At 30.3% G+C, this 12,640-nt stretch overlaps 2 protein-coding genes across 2 annotated transcripts; both read left to right on the top strand.

Moving 5' to 3' along the window:
• Window positions 1–273: 273 nt before the first annotated feature.
• Window positions 274–7,109, top strand: LOTGIDRAFT_159558 (hypothetical protein; the record flags this gene model as incomplete). The annotated part of the gene is made up of 7 exons (XM_009054069.1): window positions 274–364; window positions 512–628; window positions 1,532–1,720; window positions 3,069–3,209; window positions 5,109–5,243; window positions 5,754–5,861; window positions 6,901–7,109. The coding sequence occupies 7 exons, from the start codon at window positions 274–276 to the stop codon at window positions 7,107–7,109; spliced, it is 990 nt and encodes a 329-aa protein (XP_009052317.1).
• An 898-nt stretch (window positions 7,110–8,007) lies between these two features.
• LOTGIDRAFT_159557 (hypothetical protein) lies at window positions 8,008–12,547 on the top strand (the record flags this gene model as incomplete). The annotated part of the gene is made up of 4 exons (XM_009054068.1): window positions 8,008–8,059; window positions 8,466–8,603; window positions 9,287–9,433; window positions 12,345–12,547. The coding sequence occupies 4 exons, from the start codon at window positions 8,008–8,010 to the stop codon at window positions 12,545–12,547; spliced, it is 540 nt and encodes a 179-aa protein (XP_009052316.1).
• Window positions 12,548–12,640: the final 93 nt, after the last annotated feature.

Raw genomic sequence — 12,640 nt, 5'->3', positions numbered from 1 at the left:
CATTTTATTTAAGCAAATCGTATGGCAAAAAGACGTAAAATTGTAAATAAAGCAGGATATATTATTTTAACAATTTCCAAAAAATTCTTTAAATTGCACATAACGGTGTGTTTTGACTTTTTATTGCACATTGGGTTAGAGTGAAGGATCTTTACATGCTTAGTTACATCGAACAAATGGTGGTTGTGTACTATTCTAATCTCGGTAGGCGTATAAAAGTAAAATCCTTGAAGAAGCCATCTTCACGCGTTGTACCAGTCAGCCTAGCTGTAAATGGCTGTTCGTGTTATACAGATAATTCGAGAAAGATCAATACCAAGAGATTTGGCCAAGGACCAGCTGGTTGTTATCCTTGTAAAATATAGTACTTTCTTTCTTTCTTTCTTTGGTTATTTCCCTTTATATTAAAATCTGATGTAAACCAAGCAATTTTTTGACAATCTTTGTGTAAGACAAGTTTTTAACAGTCAAAATTCATCTCAAAATTCAATTTAATTTTTTTTTTCTTCAGATGATTGGGATCTTGAGAAGTTAACTACACGTGTTCATTTATCATTAGCTGAAAAAGTTCAATTAATAGAAGATTGGAATCAAAATCCATCGCGGACAATTCTTGCATCTAAATATGGTATTCACGTACGAACAGTCAATAGAATAGTAAGAGATAGAGAGCGTATTCAAGAAGCATACCGTTTATCTTGCAAACATGAAGAACTTGGAATAAACTAGGTGCTATGGAGTCGAATCTCCCCAAAGTGAGAACAATTCTGATGCCACGACCAGCCTGTCTGTGTTTTTGGTTTTCAATCCATATCACCTTACAAACACTTTAAGATACTGATCAGATCAGTTATACCTACATTGACAGGTGTTTCATTCACAGCTTTTCTTAAATTTTAGAACAGTGGTTCCCAACCTTTTTCAGCCTTCACACCAGTTTGGCTACACCCTAGTCTCAGTTGGGAATTGGGGTGTTAGAATATTGTAATTTATAACCTGTTTAAAAAGATGAAAGTTTACAAGCTGAGTTCAGTGATAATAGTTTTCAAAACTAGATTACAATCAAAGCATTCATATAAGATGGCTATAGTCCAAAATTGATTTCTAATTTATAATTGATATACTCCCTCATATGAATAGTTCCTTTACTGCTACCAATGTATTGTTAAACTGTTTTAATTATCTTGCAGTTTCAATTGTTAGTCTTTTTTTTTTATCTTTTTCATATGATATGACAATCCAGATCTGTCTTTTCTATTCCATAATTATATCTACAGTGCCTTACCTTAGTGTTATTTATGGTTAATTTCTTAGTATAGAATATATTTGAAATGATGTTATCTGACTATCTAATCATACTAAATATGATAAGTGATTTTTGTGGATAAGACAATCCACTTAGCTTTTATTTCATGAAAACTAACATCAGTTATTTGTATGTGTAATAATTATTATATATGTAGATATTGTTAAATACAGTTATCAAAATAAAGACATATTCTTATTTTATTTTTGGTTATTTTTTCTTCAGATTTATTTGAGAAGACTAAAAGTTATAAATTGTTACAATTATCAGAAAAGATAGAGTTGATAGAAGATTGGGAAAACGATCCAAATATAGGAATAAATAATCTCGCTTTAAAATATGGCATTCACCGATGTACAGTTCATAGAATTATTAAAAAGAGAGACTTCCATAAGAAACAATATCAAGAAGAAAGTCAATGATGTTGAATAGAAAGACATTTTTTTTAATGTAAATAGCATTAATAGGGATTTACAAGCATAATAGTGTGTTGTAATGTTAACAATGAAGTTTGGTCCATAGAGATTTTTTAAGAGAGTTACACATGTGAAGTCAAGGTCTCGCTACTGAGCTTGGCTTGGACTGAGGAAGTAGGGTCAAATTTGTCTTCATAGTTGACAGGGTTACAAGCAATGCAAATAGCCCATTGCTTAGAATATTATTGATGTTGTTGGATGTAAATAGTTAATATGAAAAGAGAAGAATCCATGTTTATCCATCTGTTGACATGTAGAGGAATTAAATTAACAACCTCAGTTCTTATTCCAAAGATTTTACTCTAAATTACATGTATGTGGAAAATCTGTGAAACTGGTTTATTTTGAAACAAAGATACATTTTAAAGTAAAGAGCATAGAATCCATGGGCAATTTGTAATTCAAGTTAGTCCTTAATAATAAGTATAGTATCATTATTTCTGGAGTATTTTAGCAATTAGTCAGATTAAACAAAAATTCTTATCTGGTTGTTTTTTACTTCAGATATTTTCCAAACCCAGAAGTATACAGAGTTGTCATTGGCTGATAAAGTTAAGTTAATTGAGGAACGAGAGAAATATCCACATCCGACTCAAGCGTGGCTCGCTTTAAAATATAATATACATCAACGTACCGTTAATAGAATTCTTAAAAGGAAGGATGAATATAGGAAATTATATCAGGATACAGATAGCAAATGACAGTTTGGATTTGTTGCAGAAGATTTATTTCATGTTTAATTAACTGTTGGTGTTGTAATTTGTTGATTATTGAATTTGTTAGTTATTGAATTTGTTTGCATTGCAGTTTGTTTGTATATGATACTTATAATGAGAACTGTTAATATTCTATTGTATGGCATAGGACTTTTGTTAGTTGTGTAGTTTGTTTTGAAATTACGGTATCTTTTAGATTTGCCCTTTGTTATAGTATGAAAAAATGATGGTTTGTTTATTTACACTTAGTCAAACAATCAAATCGCATCACATTTTCAATGTTCAGATTCTTACATTGACAAATAATTAATCAATTATCTAAACTGATAAGATAGCTATATGTAGATTAAAAAATTGGTATTTTATAATGAAAACAAATAGAACACTAAAAATTGAGTTAGAAGTCCATATTTATCTAAAAGTATACATAATACAAGTAATTACTTTCTATAATAGTATAGGACTAACCTTAGATCTTTAACACAGATCTTTAATACTGCTTGATATTTCTTTATACTCTGTAATATCATGTTAAAACTTCTGAACTGAATTCAAACCTTTCAATTTCAGACTTGTTTAACAAGAAAGAAATGAGTATTGAAGAGAAAATCCAACTGATTGATGAGAGAGAGGGATATAATCCACCTAAAATTGATGAGTTGGCTTTGAAATATAAAATCTCTACCAGAACAGTGTCTAGGATATTGAAACGTAAAGATGAATATAAACAAATGTATCGTAATAAATATAATAAAAAGGAATTTTCTGTTCAACCTGAAGTAGATTGAGTTACATAGATTGAAATTTTAATTTTTATTCGAAATTAACACACAAATTGTGCAAAATTCAATATTTTTTTTTTCAAATAGTGGTTCCTACATGGCCTTTGACAGTGACAGTAACAACAATATCAAAATTATCTTTGAGTGGATTTCCTTTGATTTCGTTTTTTGACAAGATGCAATATTTTATCAATAGTTAATAATTAATGAGAAATAACTTCAAAGATCATACATATTCTGTATTAAAATTATTAACTATTAATGTTTATTTTTCAATGAATATTCAGTGATGTGATAAGTGATGATAGTATGTTGTAATAACCTGAGCAAATTGAAACTGACCTGAATATAGTTATAATTATAAATTTATTAAGTATGTTTCTTGTGCATTTGCTCAGAGTTACTCTAGTAAAACATATTGTGGTGTTTTACATCCTAGAATGAGTCAATGAATAGGTTATCAAAGGGGTAGGACAAGCAGTTTTCTTAACAAACAAAAAATGTTAATATTGGACTAATTAATGCAAGGCTGGAAACAAAGCCAGAAAATGTTTTGGTTTTTTTTTCTTGATCCATTGAACTTGAAGGTATCAAGTTGGAGCACATTTCTTGATTTAGTTATTTATAATTATTTACAATGTGATGTTTGTGATATTTTTGTTTATATGAAAGTTTTATGGGAGGATTGGAGATTGTAAAATCATGAAAACATCCTTGTTGCTAATTATTTCCCTTTGTACGAGAGATCATTTAACATGGGAATATGAGATAGTGATTGAAAGAAGAAATCTTTTTCAGGCAATATTTTTTTTTTGTGAATCTACATAGTTGAATACTAAAACTCTGACAAACTAATTTAAACCTTTAAGCTAAAACTTATAAAGGTTCCTGTTACTTCTCATACTGTAGAAAGATCAAACCACACTTAATTTCAATGTTACAAATATAATTTGTAATGTGTATAGTGTATTATATAGTTTATAACATTAAAATATATGAGTAGAAATATTACTAAATTACTGTGTTACTTCCTTAATAAAAGATTTAGATCAAAAGATTAATGTTGTTATCAAAATTAAGGCTCAAAGGGTTGTCTCCCATAAAATCTGGTACCTGTTGATGAATTTGTGAACTTAGCTCAATCTAAAATCTGCTCAGCAGCTAGAAAAACTTTCAGATTGCAGGACAGATTCTAAATTTTGTGGTTTCTTGAAAAATTGAACAGATAAGCTTCTTGTAAGTACATGTATAGCGTATATTTTGCCAGAAACTTCATTACTGAATCAATGAAATAAGCTCTTTATACTACAGCTTTCCAAAAGATATATTGAGATTAAATCTGCAATGAAAATAAACTATTTTTTAACATTATAGAGCAAATGACAAGAGGGCAAAGCTAAAGACAGTGTTGTAACAAATTCTTTTTTGGAACACGCCATATTTGCTATTGAAAGTCTGAAGTAATTGTCACATTCAATTCTTAGACTTCTGCATTCTGGTCTTGATAATCCAAAATCTTATGTTTTTATGTGTAAGGTACCACTCAAACAACAATTCTTTAAGATGGGTTATAGAATAGTGAAGAACGTGTACTAGTAGATGATAAGGTGAGAGTGGACCAATAGTTTGATGAGTAGGGTATACTATACAGAAGGTAGTAACTGTGTATAATATTCATTTCTTCTATTTTAACTTGATTGCATGCTTATTTTTTTTAATGAGGTATTTTATAAATGTTTCTGTGATTTCATAACAAAAAATATATTTTTACTGTAGACTTTACACACAAAACTTTGGTAAACTGAAATAAATTTTGTTTAAATTTCAGATAGGCCAGTTCAGATTTTAAGTTGCCGTCAATATAATGAGCTGTCTCTAGATTCAAAGATCAAGTTAATTGAAGAATTTGAGAGTTCTTTAAGGCCGTCGACTTTGGAATTATCAAATAAATATGGTATTGGACGTAAAACAGTCTACAATATATTAAACAGAAGACAACATTATAAATCCATGCATATATCACTAAATACTTCTGACACTAATATATAGAGTAAGTGAATTTTCGTTCTTCTCAAATCACACTCTGTATTTTAAAGGACTTAAAAGTTTATATATCTGAAGTTTGTCTGATTTCACATTCTTATAATATTCAAGGGAACAAAACAAGAATAGTTTTTTTTGTGCCAACTTGGTTTAAAGAAGGATATTTTATTATATATTCTATTGTTTTATTTAATATAAGACAAGATAAGATTGTAATAATAATAAACTCTTTAGAAGTGGTCATGGTCCTGTCTAACATTCAGCCCAGGAGGACAATGAATGATAATGATATGAAACTTATATATAAGTTTACCCACCCTGTAGCTTTTATCACACAGAATGGTTAAATACTCTATTGTAAAGTAAAAATCTTAAAAAACCATTAAAAAAAATAGCTAAGCTTATACATGACTTAAATTTTCTTCTTCAGAGCAATTTTTGGTTCGTAAACGACTGCCTGTAGAAGATAAACTAAAAGTTATTGAAATGATGGAAACTGACCCACGACCTCCAGTGAAGGTCATTATGGCAGAATTTGGTATTTCTCGTAAAACTGTATATAATATATATAACAACAGAAATCAGCTAATTCCAGATAGGAATTATTTTACTACCTGACAATTGTGTTGGTTTTGGTCTGATTGTCTAGCTTTGTTTTAAAGTTGCATTCATTTGGGAAACTAACTAAGGAAGTATTTATATAATGTGGTACTTGTTGTCTTAAAACAATTTATTAATATGATTATGGAATAGGACTGGGTCCTGTGTCACAAAGAATGCGCCCTCACCCCATAGCAATTATCAGTTGCGTAAATATTAATTATTCAGATGTATGAGAGTTGAGTTGGAAACTGTTTTTATTAGCAACCATATCTAACTGTTGATCGCTATGGTGCAAGGGCCACTTAATGATAAGAATTTACTTGAAATTTTACATTGAGAAATATACATATACTAACAACATTAATCCTATTAATCCTATCATGAGTACAGTGTTTAGACTGTAACTGTAAGTATTACTGAAAGACTGTTATACAGATTGGTTACATATTAAAGTGCAGTGATGAGTTACTATGTTTAAATTTACAGGAGAAACTTGTGAAACAGCATTATTGTTTCATATTCTTATATTTTGTGTTCATCTGAAAAATAGCCATTTTCATGTAGTTCTCTAAGGTTGAACTATTTGTACCTCCACTCTCCAGATAACTTTAAAGGAATATCAACTGAATAATTGCTTTACCAGCTGGCTGCTAGAGCTCCTCTCCTGTCATTCATAATATACTTTACATTTAATTTGATCATAACAAAATATTAAAATAAGAAATATTGTAATTGAAACTAAATATTAGTATTATTAAAACAATGTATAATAAACATATTTTGGATTTATCTTTATTTTAATTGATTGTACTTATATATAATGAAATTTTTAATTTAATTATTACCAAATGAGTTTGGTGGACTTTTTTTTACATATATTGCTTTACTTTTAAACTATTTATAGTTGCTTCGTATTTGTAAGTATTTGTAAGTTGAAGAGTAATAAAGTAATTTTAGCTGTTTTATGATTTCAGCTCTGTTAAATACACGCCAATACAAAGAATTACCATTGGAAACTAAAGTTCGATTGATTAAAGCTTCAGAACAGGATCCTAAACCATCAATTCGTCAACTAGCAGATGAATTCGACGTCCAAACTAAAACTGCGTATAATATCGTTAGGAAAAAAGACAAGTACCTGGCTGATTTTGAAAAACGTCAAAATTTTATGAAAAATAGATAAGATATATTGAACAGGTGCCTGTTATGATATCTTTACTTGAAATTTACGTCCGAGGGGGAGCCAAATATCTGAGATTGTATTATAAACTGTTTCATTTCTCTTTCTGAAATATTTTCTAGAATATGGCATGGCATACATTTCAAATCACCTAAATATATAGTATTTCCCTTTTGTTGCTAAATCTACCCAAAATCATGAAATAAAGGTTTGAGTGAGGATGAATTTCAGGTGTCATTTTAGTGCAATCTGACAACAGGAAAGAACCTTTGTGCCAAGCAAAGTTCTCTGTAGCTATGAGCATTCATGTTAGATTTTTTGGGGAGTAACTAAAGTATTACCAGCTTATTTAATTGTAGCTTTCTGAGGTAGTGAATACATTTTTTGATGCCCTAAGCTTGTTTTTCAAAATAAAGTGAAGAAGCCAATGAAAATGTTAGATTTGACATCTTTCTTGAAATATACCATATTCATCTGTGGAAACTTTACTCTGATCTGTCTCAAATTAACCGGAAGACATATATAATGAAATGATCTATCTATTTTCTTCAACAAAGAAAGAAGTAGGGGTGTCCAAGTTTAGATTTGTCATTGATCCCATTGGAAAGTTTGCAATCTGATAATCCAATGGAGTTAAATGGAGGGCCTATTGGCTGTAGACTGTGTTAGATCTGGGTTGGTGCCGAGTTGGTTGATTATTAAGTAGTCAAGATTTAAAATGGAGTGTCTCGGTAAATGGAAGTGAGAGGCGACTGGTGTGTCCCTCTTAGGATAGATAGATTCACTTCTTTAGCATGAGCTTTAGCAGACTTGGTTTGTGGAAAAGTAGATTCTTTGTTTTTTAGCCGATGGATTTTCTTCCACCACGGCGGTTATAAATTCCGAGTTTTAAAAAGGGATCATGACTGCCCACGTTGGTCACGAAATTAGCCATAACTGGGTCGTTGGCAGAGGTAAAATATAATATAAGAGATAAAGATTGGCTGTGCAACCAGTTATCCCCGATTATCAGTGTCACTGAATGAGGGACTTCCATCTTGAAATATATCTTCAACATGCACAGTCAGTAGTACACAGGGTCTGTAGATCCATCAGACTACCAAACACAATCATCATTACATTACATCAATAATTTCAGTCAAATTCTCAGATAATTAAATAAGAATTCTTAAATCATGTCTTGTCAGTGGCATTTCTTTTTGGGGCCCTGATTTGGCCTACCCTCCAATTGAATTTCTTTTCATTGAGTTCTTAAATGCCTAGTGCTGAGGGCCCTTGACAATTCATTGAAAGGCTTGTCTTGGTATACATACTCTGATTCTACTTTCACTGAAGTTTGGAAAAATTTGTATTTTTCAGTATTGGGAAGTACACGAGAATATAAAGAATTACCATTAGAAGATAAAGTGCGCTTGATACAAGATTCAGAAAGATCCCCCAAACCAACAGTGAAAGAATTATCAGAAAAATACCAAACAAAACTGCACACTGTTTATAGTATATTGAGAAAAAAAGACAAATTTATGGCAGATTATTTAAATAGAAATATATCAACCGTGAATTTTCCATATTCATAGCATACTTGCTGAATCAGTTTGTTTTCATTGATCTTCAGTATCTCTGCATTTAATCCTTTTTATATTCTTCATAATACATGTCTGTCAGTGGTCAGCTCTACAGTTAACAATTGAACTTAAATTTACAATTGACATTTTTCTATTTGTCATTGAGGCCATGTGTACTTAGAATATCTTTATATGCAATATCGTGCAGAGATATAAAATTTGGATTCAGTATATTTCTTCAACGATAAAACCATAACTACAATAATTGGAGAGTGTGTTGGTGTCTGATGTAAACTTAGATTCTAATAACCCTCATTTTCACACCTATCAGAATAGCAAACAGCTAGTTTTGTAAATGATAATTTTTCATCCTTTTCATGGATTTTACTTAATAAGGGACTTGAGGCACATTTTCTGAGACTGTGTATGCATTATTAACATATGTATGGAAATTTAAATTTTGAATATATGATTTTTAGAGCTTACTAAACTCTGAAACTAGTAAATATATGTTGTTGACAACTTGTTGCATATAATTTATTCTTTTAATATGGCACGCTTTAAGAAATTGTATCAAATATTTCATGGAATTTCTTATATTTTTGTATTTTTCAGTGTTGACATATACACGTGAATATAAGGAATTGCCATTGGAAGATAAAGTGCGATTGATACAAGATTCTGAAAGCGCTCCAAGACCATCAACTAAAGAGTTATCCATAAAATATAACACTAAGTTAAAAACAGTTTATAGTATTTTGAGTAAGAAAGAAAAATATCTGTCTGATTATTACAATAAACTTAAAGGGTCATCTGATTAACCCTTTAAAACACAAACTTTTAGCTTCCATACTCCCAGAATATGTAGCATATGATTTGTATAATATTGAGATTTAAATCACATGAAACCCTCACGACAAAATTGTTGAGTGTAAGAGAGATGAGGTATGGCGTCCTGTCTGTGCCAAATTATTGATGCAGTTGATAGTTGAAAAAGCAAATAGATTTGTGGTTGAACAATTTAAATCATATTAATACTTGATATTAATATTAAAACAGAACTTGAATCGTGTTGTTTCTGAGAGTTTCACACTATGCTTTCTGTTTTAAAACTTCTATAATTAATGTATTGAGCACTATTTTAACAGTGATATTTCTATATGGCTCTACAATTGATGTATTGAGCACGATTTTAACAGTGATATTTCTATAGGGCTCTACAATTGATGTATTAAACACTATTTAACAGTGATATTTCTATATGGCTCTACAATTGATGTATTGAACACTATTTAACAGTGGTATTTCTATATAGCTCTACAATTGATGTATTGAACACTATTTAACAGTGATATTTCTATATGGTTCTACAATTGATGTATTGAGCACTATTTTAACGGTGGTATTTCTATATCATTCTATAATTGATGTATTGAACACTATTTTAACAGTGGTATTTCTATATAGCTCTACAATTGAAGTATTGAGCACTATTTAACAATGGTATTTCTATATAGCTCTACAATTGATGTATTGAACACTATTTAACAGTGATATTTCTATATGGCTCTACAATTGATGTATTGAACACTATTTAACAGTGGTATTTCTATATAGCTCTACAATTGATGTATTGAACACTATTTAACAATGGTATTTCTATATAGCTCTACAATTGATGTATTGAACACTATTTAACAGTGATATTTCTATATGGTTCTACAATTGATGTATTGAGCACTATTTTAACGGTGGTATTTCTATATCATTCTATAATTGATGTATTGAACACTTTTTTAACAGTGGTATTTCTATATAGCTCTACAATTGAAGTATTGAGCACTATTTTAATAGTGGTATTTTTAGATCGCTCTATAATTGATGTATTGAGCACAAATTATCAGTGAAATACTTAATATTAATATTAAAAGAGAATAGTTAGTGATTAATCGTTTCCTTTGATAATAGGTCACGGCAAGTGTGATAATCTTTAATGTCGTCAACAGATTAACTTCAATCAAGGTGCTGGTTTAAAGAGATTAATTAATTAACTACTTTCGGACTTGATTTCAATGCTGGATTGCGCTTTAGATAGGACCTCCTATATATTAAACAGTGATTCGGCCGGAACTTTTCAAAATTTACAGGTTTACAGAGGAATCAGGTTTATAGAGGATGTGGTTTATATATAGAATATAATTATAATAACTCATTCACAAGCATTTACTCAACATTCACATGATTTTTAAGAATAAATGATGTACAGCATCTGTTGCAGAATTATTGATTTAATATTAGAAGAGAATACACAATCTATATTTTTTTAGTATCCTGTTTTTTCTGCTAAGATTGTTTTCCAATTGTGTTTTATAGTTTTGTTAATGTGTTTCCCAGAATGAATGATACAAATAGTGTTGCTAATTTTTGTGTTGTTAGTTTATTACATGTACATTAAGATATTTTGATAGAAATATATAAGTTTTTTTTTCCTGTTCATATTTACAACTAATTGTTTTTCATAATAAATGTACTTAATTGTGGTCATCCACTGTGTTATTTGTTTTATTAACCATTTACATTTGGGTGTTTTGTTTACAGTTTTAAAAAGGCTAGCCAAACTGGAGGTACCCATTATAGACAGTGACAACAGTTTTTGTCATTTTTCACCAGTGGTTCTCGTGTCAATTTTGAAGGTCTGTCATGTCATACTTGATAGCTGATGGTCAAGACCAGATTTAAATTTTGTCTGCAGATCAGAATTTAAATTTTAAATGATTGAAAAACATCTAAATCATGATACTGTTAGTCTTGATACTGTTATGTGTATTTGATTAAGTGTTATGATGTTTTGAACATCAAATGTTTTTAAGATACGAATAGAATTACAGTATACTGGGATTTCTGATTGGTCAGTTGATACTCATAAAAGATCAACCTGTGTGACTCTGAAACTGTCAAAAAAATTGTCCTAGAAGTGTGTCAGAGTAATGTGCCATTTCTTTGCAGTGCAGGAAAGCAACCTTTACACTCACTGCACTTGATGAGTTAAGACCCATTTAAAGCAAGTATAAAGTAAAATTTGATGTTACATGTCATGTCATCACACAATAAAATATTATGTGGTTTTCGGATACTCATAACAGTATCACAATCATGAAAATCGAAATTATGCACAACTGTCTGACTACTGCTGGACACAGTTTTTCCATCTAATAATGTCATTGTTTATGCCCATCTCCATCTATGTTCTTAAAGTATTCAGACTAAGGATGTTTTTAGTAAACAGCTTCTGAATTGTACATGATATTGTAAGTGGGAAAAGAATAAGTTGCTGCTTTTCGCTTCAACGACTGGCACGGGCACACAGTCGTTCTCCACCATGTCGATAATCACGTGCAGAGCATGTAATTTGAAAGGAAAATGAATCTGATGATGGATGATGACGGTCTGTCTTGCAGACAATAAAACAATCGGGGACAATTATCAAACTTGTTTGGTATTATAAATCCTGTCTGGCCCACAATAATCTTGTTGTGGAAGCATGGGCACACGCAAGATTTTACTCAAATCTCAAACCAAGACCAGTCGTGTGCCCACCCCATTAGAAATGACTTCAGATTATAATAGTTAGTAAATCATCAGTTAATGATCTATATTTTTATTTATTTTTCAGCCTTGTTGACAACACGCAATTATAAAGAATTACCATTAGATCAAAAAGTTAAATTAATTGAAATGTCTGAACAATACCCCAGACCATCAAATAAAGAACTGGCAGTCATATTCGATTTAAAACCCAACACTGTTTACAAACTTCTTAAAAACAAGGCACATTTCTTGGCGCAGTGGGCTCATAGACAGAAGCAAAAAGATTAGGTTAGTCATTAATACTTTTTAATGTTGATCATTTTCCATTACTCAGATTCTTGTGATCATGCCAAATAATTCATCTTTAACAAATTTCAAAAG

This window comes from Lottia gigantea (genome assembly GCF_000327385.1).
Source record: "Lottia gigantea unplaced genomic scaffold LOTGIsca_21, whole genome shotgun sequence".
NCBI classification, from domain to species: domain Eukaryota; kingdom Metazoa; phylum Mollusca; class Gastropoda; family Lottiidae; genus Lottia; species Lottia gigantea.
Note: the sequence above shows the minus strand (reverse complement) of the source record. Positions and strands in the feature narration are given on the sequence as shown.